This window comes from Muscardinus avellanarius (assembly GCF_963383645.1).
Source record: "Muscardinus avellanarius genome assembly, chromosome: 7".
NCBI classification, from domain to species: Eukaryota; Metazoa; Chordata; class Mammalia; order Rodentia; family Gliridae; genus Muscardinus; species Muscardinus avellanarius.
Genome location: NC_137793.1, coordinates 82,688,222 through 82,710,476, shown reverse-complemented (window position 1 = coordinate 82,710,476; position 22,255 = coordinate 82,688,222). Strand labels below are relative to the sequence as shown.

Here is a 22,255-nt window from a genome sequence, read left to right as displayed (position 1 = left end):
ATAGTAGGCAATCAAAAATTTGCTAAGATGTATTGGGAGTAGAGGCATTAACCAAAGCATAATATATTATGCTGTATATTAATAATAATTACTATATTAACATTATTAATATATTAATTATGCATTAATAATATATTAAGAATGTATTGCTGATGTATTAATAATGCGTAACATATTATATTACAAGCCAAGAGGAGCTCTCTGGAGGAAACAAACATGCTTCTATGACTGACTGTAACAAGTGAGTAGAAGGAAGACAGACGCGTCTGCTCACCAAACAGAACAAACTCCCCTGCGTTGGGGCACCTGCTGTTTGCTGTTCTCTTTGCCTTGGGACATTCTCCTTCTGACTCATTGCATAATTTGCTGTGTCTTATCCTGCAAACTCATCTGGTCTGTCACTTCCTCCGAGATACCTTCTTTGGTCACCCTTTTTCTGCCTCAAATTTCCCCTAATTTGTAATCTTTAAAATCCCTGTAGCCCTCCTCTTCCTCTTCTTTCTTTTTCATTCTTCCATCGTGTGTGTGTGTGTGTGTGTGTGTGTGTGTGTGTTGGTAATTGAACCCAGAGGCATTTGACCTCTAAGCTGTATCACCATTCCTATTTCATTTTAAATTTTGAAACAGGGTCTCACTAAGTTGCTGAGGCTAGCCACAAACCTGCAAACCTCCTGTCTCGGCTTCCCAAGTACTGAGATTACAGGCGTGTGCCAGTGTACACACTGTAATCATCCTTCTAAAACCATATTTTCTATTCTCTCTCCCTTCCAGAAGAAAAAGATATTATCTGTGTTGTCAGATAAGGGGTGAGGAATAGTGTTGATACAAAAAAAAAAAAAGAATTTAAAGCCTGGCAAGGTGGCCTGGCAAGGTGGTGACACTTGTAATCCCAGTACTTGAGAGGCTGAGAAAGGAGGATCCAAATTCACGGACAGCCTCAGCTATGTAGTGAGGCCCTTTACAACTCAGTGAGACCCTGTTTCAAAATAAAGAATAAAAAATAGGGCTGGGGCATAGCTCAGAAGTAGAATGTTCCTGGGTTCCAACCCCAATACTGCCAAAAACAACAAAAAAAACAAACAAAACAAAACAAAAACAAAAACAAAAAATAGAGAATTTAAAAAATAATACTGTTAGCCATGCATGATAATGCAGGCCCGGAATCCTACGTAAACGTAGGAGGCTGAGACAGGAGGACTGCAGGTCTAAGGGCAGCCTCAACAAGTAGTTAGACTTTATCAACCTAATGAGGCCCTGTTTCAAAATAAAAATAAGATAGGGTTGGAGTGTAGCTCAGAGCTAGAATACCTCTGGGTTCAACCCCATTACCACAGAAAAGAGAGAGGGAAAGAGAGAAAAAGAATAATGTTTAGGATAGGCTTCAAACCAGAAATTTACAAAGACTATGAAAGATATTTGAAATAGAAGAAAACAGGTGGGTATAATACTAAAGTACAACATGGCAGGTACCAAAACGAAAAATGAAGAAAAGACAAGATCAAGGGTTCGGTTGGAAGATAAAAATGAGAGAGATGAAAAACACAGAAAAGGTCCAAGATGAGAACTCACTCTGCTAAGGGAATGGAGGCAGATAAAACAAGGATTTCATTTCTGAACCAACCGACTCTCCAAGGACATTTTGTAAGTGGAGCGAGCTGTATGTGGGATTTTTGCCAGCTCAAAGGTAGCTACCAGAGGGGACAAGATTGCAGAGGAAAACATCTGTCCCACTTGGGGAAGGACCTTAAAGGGGGGCAGCTTTATTAGAGAAAGCCCACAAATCCTTTTTTGCACATCATCTCATCCCTGGTTTGGGTTATTTTCTTCATTACAGTTAAGCCATTAGCAGTCAGTGCCTACACGGTGTTTCTGTTTCCTTACCCTGAGTGCTACGATGCCAAGGGAGCAGTGTTCATCTGGCCAACTGCTCCGTCACTGGAATACTGGGAGAGAAGCAGCAAAAGAAATGGCTGACTCCAATCTCCGATGCACGAGGCTTTAAGATAATTATTTTCCATATGAAATTCCATATGCCATGTTCTTTACCATTGTGTTGCATCTGGCAGCAGTGGTGCTTTGATTAGCACATTTTTTCTTATTGGCATAGCTCCTATGAGGGACATATTGTGCTAAGTGTTGTGGCTACATGGATGAATGGAGTCCACCATGTTCACTAGTAAACACAAAAGCCTGTGACAGTTACCTTAGAGAGCCAGACACAGAAGCATCCGAGGAAAGGCGACTGATCACTATATCCCAGGGGTCACCATATCCCAGAAAATGCTTCTTAGGGGAGGTGATGGGTAGAAAGACCAGAGTTGAGCAGGAATTGCAGCCAACCACGTGGAGGAAGGCGTCGGGACCAAAGGCACCCAGGTATGACGTAGCTAGACTGCAGAGCTGCTCAGTGTGGGGCAAAGGAGGCAAGAAAAAGGGAGAGGGCTAAATGACAGAGTGAATTTCTTTAAGAAGCAACAGGCTAATTAGGAATAAGAAATCACCATCTTAAATCAGACTGTGATGTTATTTCCTGTCTGTTGAGAGCAACGGTAAGCCCTTTTCTTGGACTTAGCACAACATGAATCTAAACTAGGGTTGCAATTTCATGGGGACGAAACTACTTATAAAGTAAGATGGCATCAGCATGTGGTAGGGGCCGGATGAGAAATGCTAATCAGAAGCAGGGTTGGTAGAGGTTCACGGTGTGGCCTGGGAGCCACTAAGCTGTTTCTTACTTGGTGTGCATTCTTGAGCAAGTGGCTTTATGATGCCTCTGACTCGGGTTCATTTTAAAGAGTGGAAACAGTAGCTCATAAGGTGACTGTGAAGATTAAGTTAATGGAAAAACAACCGTTTGTATAGGGAGTGCTTAATATTTGCCATTTTTTATTTTACTATCACTGCTGTTGTAGTAAGAAACAAGTTCTGGAACCTCTCATTATTTTAGGGTAAAAAATATAACCCACAGTATTTGGAATTCAACTTTGATGATGTTAAAATACCATTTCTAACAATAGCAATAATAGAGAATAGGTTCAGAATGAGCTAATAAAGTAGGAGTATTTTCACACACACACACACACACACACACACACACACACACACACCCAGAAACTCTGGTAAAGGGAATGTTTAATGAAAAAAATTTTGAAGATTTACATAAAAACAAGCAAAAAAGATTGTTTTGCAGATATCACCAAAGAAAGTTTGCTGAACAGTAAAGAATTTAGATATATAGCACTGCTAATAGTGCCAGATGTGATGGTGCATGCCTGTAAACCCAGTACATGGGAAGCTAAGACAGGAGGATCACAGGTTCAAGAACAGCCTAAGCAATTTATCTAGACTCTTAGCAATATAGCAACACCCTGTTTCAAAACAAACAAAAAATAAAAATAAAAATAAAAAGGGCTGGGATTGTAACTCAGAGGTAGAATGTCCCTGGATTCAATCCCCAGTACCAAAAACAAACAAAACACCAGTGCTCATTCACCTCTAGTATTAGGTACTAGATATACAGTGATGAATGAGACACAGATCTTAAGGTGATGGTCTTGTGGGGATGTAAACAGTAAGTATAACATGAAAAGTGCTATGAACTGAGTAAATGAGGCAATCAGAAAGGTACTTAACCCATTTTTTTCAGTACTTGGGGCTGAACTACCCAGGGTCTCATGCATGCTAGGCTAGCACTCTACCACTAAGCTATATCCCTAGCCATTTATTTATTTATTTATTTATTTATTTATTTATTTATTTATTGACAGGGTCTCACTAAGTTACTCAGGCTAGCCTTGAACTTGGAATCCTCCTGCCTCTGCTTCCTGAATAGCTGGGATTACAGGTGAACATTTGTATCTAAAACAGAATTATGTAGTTTTTTTAAAAACTGTTCCTCCCCTTCCTATTGTAAAATGAAAATGTGTGGCTCAGAATATTCAGTAAATGTAATGCTAGTAGTAAAACTCAATTTCCTATTCTGTGTGTGTGTGTGTGCGTGTGTGTGTGTGTGTGTGTGTGTGTTTTACTAGGCTTCACACCCTCAGTCCTATTTCTTTTTTAATTTTTATTTTGAGACAGGGTCTCACTAAATTGCTGAGGGCTTCACTAAGTTGCTGAGGCTACCATCCTCCTGTCTCAGCCTCCCAAGGGCTGGGATTACGAGTGTGCATGACCACACCTGCCTTATATTCTCCTTTTAAACAATGCTTTTAGTAACTAAGACTTCCTGTTTGCCTTTTGCTTTTGTTCTGTTTTAAGCAGTTGACTGAGGAACATTCAGATATCAAAGTCAACCTAGTGGAAAGGTTGAAAACATCTTGCCTATGGGTGGACTGCAGAACATAATGTAAATAGAATGTTGGAGGGTGCACAGAATTTTAGAATTTGGAGTATAGCATAAAATAAGAGGAACATTTCTACTGTTTAGAAATGACTGATGTTTTCATCTGAATTATGATGGAGATCCAGGGAGCTAAAAAGAAAAAGAAAATAAAGGCTTGGGGATCCGCACAGAACTGTCTTTAGGCCCTTACAGCACAGAAGAGGCCTTTGCCTTTCTTTAGCAATTTAGGCCCTTAATGTCTCCATCTTAGTTTACATAACTGTTCTAGGAGATGTTAGGTTAACGAGTTAATTAAAAAGATGAATTACTGATGAAGCATGTCTGCACTCTAGGAAGAACACTATAACAACAACAAAACTCCACAAAAAGAAAAGAAAGCATTTGAAAAACACTACAATACAGAAGCTTTACTGTAGGGTATATGTGCGCTCAACAGTTTTGCAGCTGCCCTGGGAAGCTTCTGAGAGAATGTATGTTCAAGAAACAAAACTCATGTTCAAGAAACAAAACAAACAAGCAAAAAATATGGTGGTGCATGCCTGAAATCACAGTAGTGGGAGGCTCGGACAGGAAGATTGCAAGTTCGAAACCAACCTCAGCAACTTAGCAAGGCCCTCAGCAACTTAATGAGACCCTGTTCAAAATAAAAAGGGCCGGGGGCATAGCTCAAAGGTTCAATCCCTGGTACCAAAAAATAAATACGCTAGTAATCTCAGCTTTTGGGAGGCTGAGACAGGAGGATTCCCAGTTCACCGACAGCCTCAGCTACTTAGTGAGGCCCTTTGCAACTCAGTGAGACCCTGTTTCAAAACAAAGAATAAAAAAATAGGACTAGGGGGTGTAGCTTGGATGTAGAATGTTCCTGGGTTCTATCATGAGTATCATAAAAAATAAAAATAAAAAATAAAAATAAAAAATAAAGGGGGAGGGTGAAAGGCTCTCCAAAGTTGAAATCTTTTATATTTAAATTAAATCTAGGGATATCCATACAATGGAATTCTACTCAGCAGTAAAGAACAGGATTATGTCATTTGCGGGAAAACGGAAGGACCTGGAGAACATTGTTAAGTGAGGCCAGTCAGGCATAGAAAGTGAAGGGTCATATGTCTTCTCTAATTTGCAGAAGCTCGGGAATAACGGGGATGCCAGAGGGACTCCAGATAATGGAGGGAAAACTCCAGTGAAGCCAGAGAGGTGGTATAGGCTAAGGGGAGGAGTAAGACAGAGGACCAATGAAGAAAACACTACCGATGGCTGTGTGTACATCTGTGAAAATACCAATGTCAATCTCAGTACCCTATTTGGGGAAGGGAGAGATGGGGAGGGAGCCAGAGGAAGGCCCACCAAGTTCTGTGTGTCACTATCAACATGATTTATATTATCATATGAAACTATAAGGCATCAATAAAAGCGTAACGAAAACCACACCGAAAATAAACTGCACCTACTCTTATAAGATGTTCATTTCACTCGCATGGCACACATTAAGTCGTCTGCTCTGAAATACTTTAGTCTGTATTTAGTTTGATCTACAAAATCCACAATGTTTATTTAATAATGACTTCTTACCACAGCATTGCCTGAGCACCCACTGGGGACAGCGTAGAGCTGAAAAGGAAGACATGGTCCCTGCCCCTAGGAGCTTAAGGCTCAGTCTGAAGTGGCAAGCTGGCAGAATTTTGCATTTCAAATATAAAAGAGCAAACTAAGCCGGGCATGGTAGTGCATGCTTGTAATGCCAGCGCTTGGGAGGCTGAAACAGGAGGACAGCCTCAGCTACTATTTAGTGAGGCCCTGTGCAACTCAGTGAAACCCTGTTTCAAAATAAAGAATAAAAACTAGGGCTGGGGTGTAGCCCAGAGGTAGATTGTTCCAGGGTTCCATCCCTGGTCTCACACACACACACACACACACACACACACACACACACACACACACACAGCAACCTAAGCAGAGTGCTAATAGACCAGGAAAAACTTAGAAGACATTTTAGTTTTGAAATGAAGTTAGAAATAAGTGGGGAAAGAGGCAAATACTTATATGTATTTTTTAAGACCAGAAACACTGATGACATCCCTTTTTTGTTTGTTTGTTTTGTTTTTGTTTTTGTGGTATTGGGGATGGAACCCAGGGCCATTCTACCTCCAAACTACACCCCTAGCCCTATTTTTTTCTTTATTTTGAAACAGGATCTCACTGAGTTGCAAAGGGCCTCATTAAATAGCTGAAGCTGTCCTGAGAACCCTGATCCTCCTGTCTCAGCCTCCTAAATGCTGGGATTACAAGCGTGCACCACCACGCCCGGCTGGGTGGCATCCCTTTGGTTTCATTCATTCAGCTGAATGACAAGTCAGTTCATTCTGAAATAAGCCAAGAGCTAATAGGATGTCATTTAAAACAAACAAGGGGTTTTCTCCTACTACTACCACCAATTGGGTAAAACATAAGACAGTTACTTAGAATCTTGCCAAAGACTTTTCCATTTTTTCTGTCCTATCCATTATGAAACCGTGGTCCCTGGCAGGTCGATGCTATATTGACATTCCATCTTTGTGTCCTCTCCCCTTACCCCTAGATGCCTGTGTACCACCACCACCATTTGTAGCTCTGGAGCCCATTGATAAACTTAAATCCTATTATGCCGTTGGAGAAAAAATTCAGTATAGATGCGGAAAAGGATGGTTATACCGATTTCCATATCTTACTGTTACCACTTGTGAGGCGAATCATTCATGGTTACCTATTTCAGATGACGCTTGTGCTAGTAAGTAAACACAACTCATTCATTATCCTTTTGCTTGCTCTAGAGATTTTCACACATTTTAGGGTGCATATGCCACTGTGGCAATGATGATTTCCTCATAAATAAGACTTTCAATTAAATGTGTTTTGCAGGCTATGAGAAATGTCCAGAGAATTTTTTTGGGGGGGAGCAATTAGTTGCCTGCATAATTAGGAATCTTACATTTGTCCTTATGATATGGTAGTAAAATAAATAATATTCCAATAATTCAAATTGAAACACAGCATTTTGACTTTGATTCAAGTGTTTTAAAACTGAGTTTTAAAGTCTCACAATTATTTTCTTTTAGAAGTAAAATGTCCATATCTAAATAGTCCGCATAATGGCAAAATAGAATACCCAAATGGAAGTTTTGAGTGGGGTGATCAAGTTCATTTCTATTGCTTTAAGGGGTAAGTTGCTCCTTGCAGGAAATAAGGTAAATGTTATTGGTTCCATTTGTTTCATTTTTCTTCCTAAGTATTTGTACTGCTACCCAAGCAACCCTTGAACACGTTATGAAGACAGGAAAGATGTATAATAAATAAAGCCGGGCGTGGTGGCGCACGCTTGTAATCCCCGCATTTGGGAGGCGGAGACAGGAGGATCGCACAGGTTCGAAGTCAGCCTCAGCTACTGAGTGAGGCTCTCAAGCAACTTAGTGAGACCCTGTTTCCAAATAAAATATAAAAAATAGGTCTGGGAGCATAGCCCGGAGGTAGAAAGCCTCTGGGTTCCACCCCCAGTACCACCAAAAAAATAAAAAATAAAAAAAATAAAGCAAATGAAGTTGAAGGGAAGCAAAGTTGTGCAATTCTTCTGTATCTAATAATAACCCTATTATAAGCATTGAGAATATAATAATCAGGGTAACTTTATCCTTCATTACCTGACTGCCAACTCTTAGAGCTGAAGTAGAGCTCATGAGCAGCATGAGCAGCAGGGCTGCCAACCAGATAGTCTCATGGCCAGAGAACTTTAAAGTATTGACCAGACCAAAATTGACCTGGTTAACCTTTGCCATCATGTTGACCACTATCTTTCAGTTAGAAATTCTAAAGCATTTCTTACTTTTTAGATTGCTGCAAAGAACTGAAACACCTCAAAAAGAGGCACTGGCCACTCAGTAATAGCCATTGTTCTGCAGACCTCTTTTAGTATGTTGGAGATATTGGCATTTATGAACAATGTGTATCCACAGAATCAACATAAAACATTATATTAAAAATAAGAAGCTGGCCATGATGGTATATACCTATAATCCCAGGACTTGGGAGGCTGAGACAGGAGGATTGTAGGTTCGAGGGTAGCCTCAGCAACTTAGTGAGACCCTGTTTCAAAATTAAAAAAAAAAATAGAAAGGGATGGGGGTATAGCTTGAAGGTAGAACACCCCTGGGTTCAATCTCCAGTATATATAAATATGTATGTATGTATGTATGTATGTGTGTGTGTATATATATATATATATATATATATATGTATGTATATATATTGCAGTGTAGAAAAACAACCATCTAAAAATTTCCCTTAAGCTGGGTGTGGGGGCGCACGCTTGTAATCCTTGCGCTTGGGAGGCTGAGACAGGAGGATCGCACAGGTTCAAAGCCAGCCTCGGCTACTTAGTGAGACCCTGTTTCCAAATAAAATACAAAAAATAGGTCTGAGAGTATAGCCCGGAGGTAGAAAGCCTCTGGGTTCCACCCCTAGTACCACCAAAAAAGAAAATCCCTTAATTATTACATTCATCTTATTCACTGCTAAAAAAAATAATAATTTTTTCTCTCTTATTTAGTTATTACTTAATTGGTAAAGAAGTTGTACTTTGTGAGCTTAGAGGAGATAAGGCACATTGGGCTGATAAGATGCCACAGTGTGAAAGTAAGTACATTCTCTCTTTAAAATGTAGATCAGCAGTTCTCAAGCATTTTGACTTGGGGAACCCTTCATGCTTTTAGATTAACAGTAGCCCAAAGAGATTTTCTTTCTGTAGGTTATATTTATTATATTGGTCATACTGGTTTTAAAAATATGGATTAGCTTAAGAACAGTAAACTCAATACATGTTAACATATATAACATATTTTTATGAAAATTTTCCCAAACAATAAATAAAGAGTAAGGCTAGTGACATGCTTTACATTTTTTAGAAATCTGTTCAATATCTGGCTTAGCGGAAGGCATGTGGAGTCGGCCTGCTGCCTATTAAAGTTGGTAACCCCTGTTAAAAAAAAAATTACTGTGCTGGAGGATGAGTGGAAAAGGACAATCTGTTGGTATTATTGGGAGTCATCTAGTTAAAGAATGAATGTACTTATGAATTCTAAAGCGTGTCTTAATTTATTTTTAATCACAAGCACACTTCCTCATTAAACTGTCAGTGTCTCCTATAATGGTTAGGAAAATTTAACATGGCATTCCTAATCACTGTATGGATTCTATAATTTCAGAGAGTGAATTTTGTTCTGAAAATCCATTTCTACCTTCATGGCTTCAATTTGGAATAATACATTTTCTCAGAGAAACCCTCTTCTAGATGGATATTGAATTCCCAACTTACTTATAGAAATCTCACATAGAAATCCTATGTCAGTGAATTTATTGAAGGCAAGTCATAGAACTTTACTAATGTTGTTTTAATTTTTAACTTTTCCTTTTGTTTTTTTTTTTTCATTTCCTTTTCCCCCCTTTTAAAAAGAGATTTTGTGTACACCGCCTCCGAAAATAAAAAATGGAAAATATACCTTTAGTAGTGTAGATGTATTTGAATATATGGAAGCAGTAACTTACAGTTGTGATCCTGCCCCAAAAGGAGGAGAGGAATTTTCACTTGTTGGAGAGAGAGTTCTTCACTGTGCTGCCCATGACGTCTGGAGTAGTGAGGCTCCTCAGTGTAAAGGTAATAATCTGCCCTGTTTCATTTGTAATTATTATGGGAATATTTTGTAGTGGTTTACCTACAAGTAATCAAAACAGACATATGTGTTTCCTCCATTTTAAAAATTGGTTTCTAACTCAAGACAGGTCAGGTTGAGTCAAAAGTAATTCTAAAGCCGGGCATGGTGGCGCACGCTTGTAATCCCAGCATTCGGGAGGCTGAGACTGGAGGATCGCGGTTCGCGGACAGCCTCAGCTACTTAGTGAGGCCCTCTGCAACTCAGTGAAACCTAGTTTCAAAATAAAGAATAAAAAATAGGGCAAGGGGGTGTAGCTCAGAGGTCGAATGCCCCTGGGTTCCATCCCCAGACCAGCAAAAAAAAAAAAAGTAATTCTAGTTGTAGAGTTTCCTATCCTTCACCCCAGCATGTTCTTAAAAAACTAGAAAGGAAGAGCAAATTAAACCCAAAACAAATAAATAGAAGGAGGTGATAAAATTAACTAGAATTGTCATAGTTGAAACTGACAGGAGAAAATAGAAATCAGTGAAACCAATAGGTGATTCTGGAGATCAATAAAAAAAAACCAACAGCCAGATTGACAAAAAAAAGATACAAATGCCATTATTAATAGTGATAAAGACGACATCAGCAAATATCTTGCAGATATTTAAAGGATAAAAGAATATCACACACACAATTTTTTTTTTTTTTTTGCAGTACTGGGGATTGGAACCCAGGGGCATTCTACCTCCAAGCTACACCTTCAGCCCTATTTTTTTATTCTTAATTTTGATACAGGGTCTCACTGAGTTGCAAAGGGCCTCACTAAATAGCTAAGGCTGTCTCCTAACAGCAATCCTCCTGCCTCAGCTGGGATTACAAGCGTGTGCCACCACACTGAGCTCTATCACACACAATTTTATCTGCCTTTTACTAAACTTTACTAAAAAATACAGGTAACCTGAATAGTCCTGTATCTACTAAGGAAATACAACTTGTAGTTAATGACATTCCTTTAAAGAGAACTGCAAGTCCACATGGCTTCACTGTGGAATTCTACCAAACATTTAAGGAACAATTAACAGTGATTCTGCACAAGATTTTCAAGTTAATGTAAGAGGAGGAGACACTTCTAAATCCGTTTTACGAGAGCAGCATTATTCTAATACCAAAACTGGACAAAAACATTACAAGAAAATCACAAACACTATTCTTGTGAACAGAAAATTATGTCACCAATAAAATATTAGCAAATCAAACCCTGTGATACATAAAAAGAAGCACATCATGACTAATTAGGATTTATCTCATTGATGCGAGATTGATTCTTGCAAACATTAATCAGTGTATATTACCCTATCAATAGACTCTATGGGGGGAAATCATCATCTTACTAGATGCAGAAAATAAAAGAAAAAAAATTGGCAAAATTATCTTTTCAGGTTAAAACTTCTTAGCAAACTAGGAGTAGAAGATAATTGTCTCTATCAATGTAATAAACAGCATCTATAATATATCACAGTTAACATTATAGTCAGAGGTAAAATGCCAAGTACTGGTAAGGACATGTAGCAATTAGAACTCTCATCCACTGCTAAGAATGCAAAAAGGAGCCAGACCTGGTAGTGCATGCCTGTGATCCCAGTATTTTGGAGGCTAAACAGAAGGACTGCAGGTTTAAAGACAGCCTTAGCAACATAACAAGACTCTTAGCAACCTAGTAAGACCCTGTTTCAATATATATGGCTGGGGTATACCTCAGAGGTAGAATGCCCCTGTATTCAATCCCCAGTAACTGCATAAAGGAATGACTACTTTAAAACATATTTGGTAATTTCTGATAGATGATATACACTTAACACAACTCAGCCACTTAAGTGAACTGAAAACCTGTTCACACAGTAACCTGGACGAACAGCCTTATTCATAATCACCCCAAATGTAAACAACCCACACACCCTTCAGCTGGTGAATGGATGCGCGTCCTGTGCTATGTCCAAACAGTGGGGTAATACCCAGGAAGAAAAAGGAGTGAACTCCTGACTCATGCAGCCGTATCAGTGGATCTCAGATTCATCATGCTGAAAGAAATAAACCATTTCTCATTCTGAAAAAGCAGCACTTTGGGGACAGAAATCAGATCCAGAGTTGGCTAGTTGAAGGGGGTGGGAGAGAATGGGTGAGTCACAAGTGGGCATGGAGAAATGCTGGAGAGTTATGGAACTTTTCTATGTATTGGGGTTGCCGTGTGATTATTTCATTTGTTAAAACTTAAACTTGAAAGGGTGAATTTTACTGTGTGTAAATTATATCCAGTATACCTAACCTGAAAAATAATCATTAGATGTGATTTAACACAACAAATGAGACCACCACTGAACCTGAAGACAGGTCAACAGAAATCCAGTATAATTGATTGATTGATTGATTGATTGATTGATGGTTCTGGGGATGGGACCCAGGGGCATTCTACCTCCGAGCTACACTCCCTGCCCTATTTTTTATTCTTTATTTTGAAACAGGGTCTCACTGAGTTACAGAGGGCCTCACTAAGTAGCTGATCATCCAGTGTCAGCCTCCCAAATACTGGGATTACAAGCGTGCGCCACCAGGCCCGGTTCCAATATGATTTAAGAAAAAAAATTTTAAGAGAGACTTACAGACCTGTGGGAGAGCATCAAGCAGTCAAATATACATGTAATTGGAGCTCCAGAAAAAGAGGCAAGAGAACAGTATAGGCCAGGCGTGGTGGTACACACTTGTAATCCCTGCACTTGGGAGCCTGAGACAGGAGGATCGCACAGGTTCAAAGCCAGCCTCAGCTACTTTAGTGAGGTTCTCAGCAACTTAGTGAGACACTGGTTCCAAATAAAATATAAAATAGGTCTGGGAATGTAGGCTGGAGGTAGAGAGCCTCTGGGTTCCACCCTCAGTACCACCAAAAAAAAAAAAAATTTTTTTTAAAAAAGAACAATGTAGACAATTAGCTGACTAAATATGGGCCAAAAAATTACAAACTTGGTTCAAATAACAATTTCAGATCCAGGAAATTCAATGAACCTTGAGCAGGGTAAATAAATTATCAAAATTTACCAAAAATAATAAATAAGTAAATGAAAAAGCAGCCAGTGGGGGGGGGAACACAACAAAAACTGTATTAACATTCAGAAGGACAGGGAGAAGTAAGAACAACAGCTAACATCTCTTAAACTATTGAGGGTGGACGACAATCATGTCTGTTAAGGTACTAAAAGAAAAGTGAAACAACCTAGAAATCTTTCGAAACTGAAGATGAAAGAAATCAAAATGTTTTCAGATTAAAAAAAAAAGCTGAGACAATCTGTTATGAGACATCTCTCAGTTTAGCAATACAGGAATTGACGCAGAAATATATTGGGGCTGGAAGGAAATAGTAGCCTATGGAAATTCCGACCACAGCCTCTTCTAGCTTAACAGGCTGTACGTGATGTGGCCCTGTCTAACGCTCAGATTTAACCTTACTGGATTCTCCCTTTGTGTTCACGTTGCCCAACCCACCAGTTTTTTTTTTTTTTTCTTCCCTCCAATTTTCCCAAACCACTAATGGACCCTGAAGTTAATCCATTGGAAAGTGACCCAAGTTTGCTTCTTAAGAAATAGAGTAAGCTGGGCATTGTGGCACACACCTGTATTCCCAGTACGTGGAAAGCTGAGACAGGAGGAGCGCAGGTTAGGGGACAGCGTCAGCAATGGAGTGAGACTCTCAATAACCTAGCCAGACCCTGTTTCAAAATAAAAAATAAAAATTAGGGCTGGAGGGGTAGCTCGGAGGTAGGATGTCCCTGGATTCAATCCTCAATAAAACACACACACACACACACACACACACACACACACACACACGTGAGAAATACCAATGTACACTGCTGATATGGAGGGTAAGTACTGATTTTAACTTTTATTTGGGGCCTGTGTACTTTATTTTTTATTTTTATTTTTTATTGCAAAATAAAGTGTGTTTCTTCATCTCTGGGTTGCAGTTAAAGATTTGGAAAACTCTACCCTAATTCCACTGGCTTTTCTATTCCTTGAATTTCCTAGTTTGTATGTGTGATTCTCTCCTAGAACTCTCTTTTTGGATATCTTTGTTCAACTTCTTTCAACTTCTCAGCAAAGTCTTTCTTGTCTTTCCCCCAAAGCAGGGTATTAACAGTGTCAGCATGACCTTAAAAGAACCCCTACAGATAAACAATAGTATTAAGAGTTGCTTTGAACTGAAACTGAAAATTTCAGACCTTTCTCAAAACTTGTCAGCAACTGGGTGGGTAGGAGTAAACTAGAAAACTATAATAACTGCCAGGCATGGTGACGCATGTTTGTAATCCCAGCATTTGGGAAGCTGAGACCAGAGGGTCGCGGTTTGCGGACAGCCTCAGCTACTTAGTGAGACCCAGTTTCAAAATAAAGAATAAAAAATTGGGCAGGGGGTGTAGCTCGGAGGTCAAATGCCCCTGGGTTCCATCCCCAGACCTGCAAAACAAAACAAAACAAAAAAACAAAACTATAATGATGACATCCTATTCTTTGGGGGGGGGGCAGAAATTATTAGTGTTTTCTGAATCTGTTTACCTGGAATTAAAATGCTTTATATTTAGATCTTTTCACACAATCTTTTCTTTAATATCTTGTATTTCATTTCTTGTCTCTTTGGTTCGTTAGAAATTAATACTTTTTACTATCCTTTTTTTTTCTTCTTTTGAGCCAATGTTAGAGCAGATTTCCATTAAGATTCTCTCTTTTTTCCCCCCCAGTGGTCAAATGTCCATATCCAGTAGTCAAAAATGGAAAACAGTTATCAGGATTTGGAAAAAAATATTCCTACAAAGCAACAGTTATGTTTGGGTGCGTGCCGGGCTTTTACCTTAACGGCAGTGAGGTCAGTGTTTGCTCCGGTAACAGTACTTGGGAACCCCAACTTCCAACATGTCTTAAAGGTACAAATCTTCCCTTTTTTCCTTCTTTTTTTAAGACTTTATTTATTTGACATTAATTATCCAGAAAAACTAAAAGCCGTCATTATAGTATTCAACTCAATCTTGTATTCATTTCTCTACCAAATGTCTGACAATAAATTCACGTATAATTTTTCTGTTGTAATTTGTGTTTTGCTAGAGTTCTTAGCATGTGATGTAGGTTGCACAGGTATGTAAGTTTATCTTGTTGTATATTTTTACATATAAAAAGTAGATTGCAACAAGTTTTCAGAGTAAATTGAAGCAAAAACATTTTATCTAATTAAGTCAAGAGTAAAAGGCATGATTCATGTAAATGAGCGTAATACACGGTTAATCCAATTTACATTATTTTGTTTTCCAGTGCAGCCTCTTCCCAGCACAAAACCTCGAACTCTGAGTTATTCAGGTTTAGTAACTTCCTGCTTGTATTTTTTTTAATTCTAAATTCCTGGTAAAAAATTATTAACAATAACCCTCGAGTGTTTGATTCAATTTGCATAATTATTTTATTTTCCAGTGTCAACTCTTCCCAGTACAAAACCGCCAATTTCCACCGTCTCAGGTTTAGTAATTTCCTGCTTATAATTTTCAAAAATCCTTTAAATTCCTGTTGATTTTTTCAGATATCGTTTAAATTTCTGGTGATGTCTGCTCATTCATAATTTTTAGTAATAAAAGGGGAAGAATATTTCATGGACATTTTGCTTTTTATACACAATGTTTTTAATATTTGATATACCATAGTCCACACTTACAAACAGGCATGTAAGTTTTAAATGTGTTGATTCATCCGTAAAATGACTTAGCACCATCCTTACTGCTCACAGTAAGGTTTACCTGGGATGCTTCTGAACCACTTAACACAGTACTTGTTATATAGGAAGCTCTTGAGCAGCTGATATGCTTCTTGTCACTTCTCCATTAGTGAAGATGAATGTCCGTGGCTCCTGCTTGTTAATGTATTTCCTGTGTCATTAACTTTGCTCCTTATTTTCCTTTTTAAAAGTCATCCGCTGCCATTTTCACAGGGCCTTCCTATTCCAGGGCTGTTTCACTTCCCGAAAGGTGACTGGTTCCGTCCTTCCTCGGTAGCACATCTAAACTGGGAATCTCCTCCTGTCTCCAGAACAAGACCTGTGCTGCTGCTTCCTCCCAGCTCCTTCCCCACCTAAAACAAACATCCCTTTTTGTCTTGACTGGATGGTTTTATTTAGCAATAGAAACTAAGTTTCATAGCAACTGAAATTTCAGGCAGGAAAAGTCCTTAGTTACTGAAATAAAATGGAGGATTTCTTGCAGGGATTAGTGACTAACTGCTATACTTAGGACCGCAAAGATTATCTTGGTGTGATGGAGGGGATTTTCTTCCTGGTGGCAGTTCTCTCAAGAGACCGCAGGAATAATGGGCAGAGCTTTAGCCAAGGAAGACTGGACCGCTTCCCAGTTTGGCTCTACCAAACTCAGCCTAGCCTATTTCTATGGGTTTTAGTTTTCCTTTGGTTTAATATGACTATTGAACTCAAATCTCAACTACTCATTCTTAATTTGTTCGTACATTTCCTATCTCCTTAATATTATAAAGATGGCAGGGCATGCTAACATACTCATAATTAGAATATCTTTTTAAAACTTCTTAAAGAACCTGGTACTTGGTAGCCTCCTTAGTACCTTAGTTGAATGCTGTGGGGCTATAGGGGTAAGAAAGAGAAAGAATAGTTTCATGGTGGACTAATTTACTCTTAAAATTGAATTAATTCCTGAAATTTATACCTGATCCTTTATGTTTGCACACATGCTCCAACTGGGCATATCCGCCATAGTATACTAACTTCACTGATATGCTCTAATGAAATTTAACTATAAACATTTCATAGAGAATTTGTAAAACACTGCTTATCTTAGCATTTAAAAGATGTGGTCAGCCAGGTGTGGTGGCACATACTCGTAATCCCAGTACTTGGGAGGCTGATACAGGAGGATTGCAGGTTCGAGGACTGCCTCAGCAAGTAGCAAGACTCTCAGCACCTAGTAACACCTTGTTTCAAAAACAAAAGGTAAAAAGGGTTGGGGGTATACCTCAGAGATAGAAAGCCCCTACGTTCAATCCCCAGTACTCCAGGGGCAAGTGGAAGATGCGGAAAGCACTGATTGTAAGGAAAACTTTATAAAGAGAAACCCTAGGGACCTTTTATTTTAAGTATACTTTTACAGGTGCATTGTAACCATACATCATATTGAGGTTTACTGTGATAGAAACATACATGTACATAGCACCCAGCGCATTTCCACGCGTCACAGGTACATGTGCCACAGGCACATGCCACTGTGATGAAAGATCTACATTTATTTATGTATTCCTATTTTTGTCCATTTTTCTATTATTATATTTTCATTGGTTTTGAGAGCTCTTTATAAAGCATTTCTCAGATCCAGGGGTCTTTTTTTATAAAATCAAAATTTCTGATGGGATTATTAATCATTTTTATCATTAGTTAGGGAAAGACTGTATTAAAACTATCAACAACATATAATGATGTTAAGATAAATTTAGGTGTGCTAATATTAAAGAGTTTCCAAGAAATACTAAGTAGTAACTATTAAGATACAAACCATGAAGTATGATATCATTTGGAATCTTTTTTTTAAAGATACATGTGCTTACATAAAACATATTGTCTCCAGCCAGTAGTGGTGGCGCACGGGAGGCTGAGACAGGAGGATCGTACAGGTTCGAAGCCAGCCTCATCTACTTAGTGAGGCTCTCAGCAACTTAGTGAGACCCTGGTTCCAAATAAAGTATAAAATAGGTCTGGGAGTATAGCCCACAGGTAGAAAATCCCCTGGGTTCCACCCCCAGTACCACTAAAAAAAAAATTAAAAAAAATTGTTTCTATGATTTATAGTTAACTTCTAGAATTTGCACTATAAAATACATAGCGAGCATTCTTATGCATAAATTCTTATGTACCTGTGCAAATATGTATGTAGGTCTAATAAATATGTAGGTTAAATTCTAAGTAGACTTCAAAATTCAGAATGCATGTATAGTTTCCATTTCAATAATTTTTTTGAAAAATCAATTTAAAATGTAGTACACAATTTTATACTGAAAAAGCTAGTGAATTGATAGACAAATATTTATTTTTCTAGGTTTTAAGCCTACTCATCCCACCAAGCCTCCAGTTTATAATTATCCAGGTTTGGTAATTTTTTATTATCATATTGATATAATTAAGAACTTCACAAATGATGGATAAAATGATGTTTTAATTTGCTTTTTTTAAATTTTCAATGAGGCTGATTTTTTTAAGTCTACATGCTGGTTTTTTTTTTTTAATTTTAAGTGGGGTCTCGCTATTTTGCCTAGTCCTGGGCTTAAGCGATCCTCCTCCCTCAGCCTCCTTAGTAGCTAAGACTACAGGCACATGCCACTGTGCTTAAAAGACTACATTTATTTATTCATAATTTTTGTCCATTTTTCTATTAAAATATTTTGTTGGTTTTGTGTGCACTTTATAAAGTAAAATCCTTTTAGTATGATGTAAACAGTTTTCCAGGTTTTATTTTGTTTTTGAAATTATTCATACTTAAGAGCTGCAGGATTTTTATGCTGTTGGATATAGATTTTTTATAACTTTTAATTATATAAGTAGATACAAACATATTGTGTAAAATTTCAAGTATTAAAAAAGTAGAGTAAAAGATTAGTTCTCTTCTTAGTCCATTACCCACGTTAATCACTAATATTTTAGGGTCTATTTTATCTATGTCTGTACATCAGCATCCTCTAATGTATTAAAATGACATCAGACTACACATATTTTTCTATACCTTCCACTCTTTTCCCACTTAGTGTCTTGGATTGAGATTATACTTAGATTTATTTTGTCCTTCCTAAAGGTGACTTGAATACATATATTTTGTTTTATTCTCCTACCAGTGATCATGTATATGTTCAAAAGTTTTACATTAATTGGTAATTGGATAGATTGCTCTTTCCTCTAATGACTACGTGTCTTGTGTCTTTCTTGTAGAAGCTTTAGGTCTTCCCTGTGCTGAAATTATATAAAGATTTAATCATGTGTCTGACTTTATCCTTGGCACTTAGATCACTGAGCCAGTTGAAATTCACGGTGGTCCCTGCATGTGATCGGGCTCCTCCCCTCCCACCCAATCCAGTGGTTACGATGGGCCATTTGTTGAAGGAGCTGTCTTATTCCTGAGCAAGCTGAAATGCTACAATTTTTTTTTATCATGCACTGAATTCATACGTGTTCTAGATTCCTTTCTCCTCGCAACTCTGACCATTATTGTGCCAGAAACAAGTTTTAAAAAATAGTACTGTATGTTTTAATATCTGGCAAAAGACTTCCTTCTCAGGAATTCCTAGGTCACTTTCATGTTAATTTTTTCAAATCAACATTTATCATTTTAACAATTCAAAGTATAAAATTCATTATTGTGTAACTATCACTCTTACATTTCCAGAGCTTTTTCATCATCCCAAAATGAATCTCTACCCACTGAACACTAACTTCTCAATTCTTCTCCTTCCCAGCATCTGGTAACCACTATTCTACTTTTTAATCTCTGTGACTTTGCTTATTTTAGGCACTTCATATAATAGATTCATATAATATTTGTCCTTATGGCTTTCTTATTTCACTTAGTATATGTTAAGATTCATCTATCCTGCCAAGCGTGGTGGCGCACGCTTGTAATCCCAGCATTTGGGGGGCTGAAACTGGAGGATCACGGTTCGAGGACAGCCTCAGCTACTACTTAGTGAGGCCTTTTGCAACCCAGTGAGACCCTATTTCAAAATAAAGAATAAAAAATAGGGCTGGGGGTGTAGCTTGGAGGTAGAATGCCCCTGGGTTCCATCCCCAGTACCCCCCTCAAAAAAAATTCATCTATCCTGTAATGTGTTCGAATTCTATTCCTTCTTATGGCTGAATACTAGTCCATTATATGTATATACCCCATTTTGTTTATTTATTTATTGATAAATGAATTTATCTTTTGTCTGTTGTCTCCCCTTTGGGCTACTCTGAATAATGCTGTTTCAAACATGGATATACACATATGTGTTCAAAGTCTCTGTTTTCAATTATTTGGAATGTGTATTTAAGAGAATTCCTGGGTCACAGGGCAATTCTTTCTTTCTTTCTCTCTTTCTTTCTCTCTTTCTTTCTCTCTCTTTCCTTCCTTCCTTCCTTTCTTTCTTTCTTTCTTTCTTTCTTTCTTTCTTTCTTTCTTTCTTTCTTTCTTTATGGCACTAGGGGTTGAATCCAGAGACATTGTACCTCTGACCTTAGCCCTTTTAAATTTGAAACAGGGTCTGACTAAGTGCTGAGATCTTGCTAAAGATCTGAGGTAGCGTTAAATCTACAATCCTCCTATCTCAGCCTCCCAAGTACTAGGACTGTAGATGTGTGCCACTGTGCCTGGCTGGCCTTATTTTCTTGAGGAACTGACATAATGTCTTTCACAGGGACTGTGCCATTTTACATTTTTGCCAGCAGTCTACAAAGATTCCAATTTTTCCCGATCTTTACCAACTCTTGTTATATTGGAAGATTTTACTGTTCTTTGTTCTGTAATAGTAGCCATCTGTCTTGGGCTGTTTTGTGCTGCTATAAGAGAATAGCACAGATGGGAGATTTATCATGAACATAAATTTATTTTTCATAGTTCTGGAGGCTGGGAAGTCGCATATGATGATGTCAGCTTTGTAACATGAGGAAAGGTATCATAGAGCGGCAGGCACAGAAAAGGAGGAGAAAATAATGTAAGAGAGGGTGACATTCCCTCCTGTGGTAGTGAACCCATCCCAAACAGGGGCATTCACGCACCTAAAAGGCCCTGAGCGCACTGCTACACTGGCCATCGAGGTTCAGCCTGTGTTCTAGAGAAGACAAACGTTCAAATCAAAGCACCATCTCAGTAAATATGAAGGAATAGCTTGCTAGGGTTTTTATTCACATTCCCCGATGACTAGTGATGTGCTGAGCATCTTTTGTTAATATACAACCAACATATATATCCTGAATATTAATCACTTATCAAATATACAACTTTCAAATGTTTCTTCCCATTCTGTGGGCTTCCTTTTCACTCTGTCAAGTGCCCTTTGATGCACAGGTTTATAATTTTAAAGTTCAATTTCTCCACTTTGCTGCTGTTTTGGCCTGTATTTTTGGTGTCATATCCAAGAAATCACTGCCACATCCAGAGTCATGAAGTGTTTCCTTATGTTTTTTTTCTAACAACTTTATAGTTCAAGCTCTTACTTTTTAGTGTTTGATCCATTCTGAGCTAATTTTTGCCCGTGGTAAGGCACCAACCTCATTCTTTTGTCTCATTTCCCAGGGCTATTTGTTGAAGAGACAAGCCTTTCCCCAGTGACTTTTCCTGGCATTCTTGTTGAAAATCCTTAGTGATGCCAGGCTTCATTTCTGGACTCTCTATTCTGTATGGTCTTTAAGTTTTGTCTATTTCGGTTCTTCTCTGTTTTGATTATTGTAGATTACAATTTTGTAATGAGTTCTAAAATCACGAGTGAGTGTGCTCGACTTGGCTCTCCTTTCCCAAGAGTGTTTTAGTTCTTCAGGATCATTCAAGATTTCACACTAATTTTAGGACTGTTTTTTTTCCTATTTCTGCAGAAAGCATCATCAAGACTTTGATAGAGGTTGCACTGAATTTGTAGATTGTACTTCTGTATTATAGGCTGCTTAAAATAGTAAGTCTTTCAGCTCATGAACATAGACTATCTGTTCATTTATGTCTTCTTTCATTCTTCTTAGCAGTGTTTTGTAGTTTTCAGTGTACAATCTTTTTCCTCCTTGGTTTATTCTTTTTTTTTTAATTCCTCCTGATGCTATTGTAATTGGAATCATGTTCATTTTGTTTTGGGATCATTCATGATTTGCATATAGAAATATAACTGATTTTTGTGTGCTGATTTTGTACCTTACTACTTCACTGGATTAACTTATGAGTTTTGATAGTTTTTTTTTATATGTGGTATATGTGGACTCCGTAAGACATTCATTTTTGTGTGTGTGTGTGTGTGTGGGTCTGGGGATGGAACCCAGGGGCATTCGACCTCTGAGTTACACCCCCTGCCCTATTTTTTATTGTTTATTTTGAAACCGGGTCTCACTGAGTTGCAAAGGGCCTCACTAAGTAGCTGAGGCTGGCCATGAACCGCGATCCTCCGGTCTCAGCCTCCTGAATGCTGGGATTGCAAG

At 38.2% G+C, this 22,255-nt stretch overlaps 1 protein-coding gene across 1 annotated transcript in view; it reads left to right on the top strand.

Moving 5' to 3' along the window:
* Positions 1-2,146: 2,146 nt before the first annotated feature.
* CD46 (CD46 molecule) overlaps positions 2,147-22,255 on the top strand; it is a gene marked incomplete at both ends in the record, with an annotated part of 32,677 nt that continues 12,568 nt past the window's right edge. The window contains 7 exons of the mRNA XM_080698717.1: positions 2,147-2,423; positions 6,921-7,109; positions 8,206-8,284; positions 8,922-9,007; positions 9,825-10,025; positions 14,796-14,978; positions 18,150-18,197. Of these exons, the coding sequence (XP_080554843.1) occupies positions 2,147-2,423; positions 6,921-7,109; positions 8,206-8,284; positions 8,922-9,007; positions 9,825-10,025; positions 14,796-14,978; positions 18,150-18,197 (1,063 nt within the window). The remainder of the gene's footprint in view (positions 2,424-6,920; positions 7,110-8,205; positions 8,285-8,921; positions 9,008-9,824; positions 10,026-14,795; positions 14,979-18,149; positions 18,198-22,255) is intronic.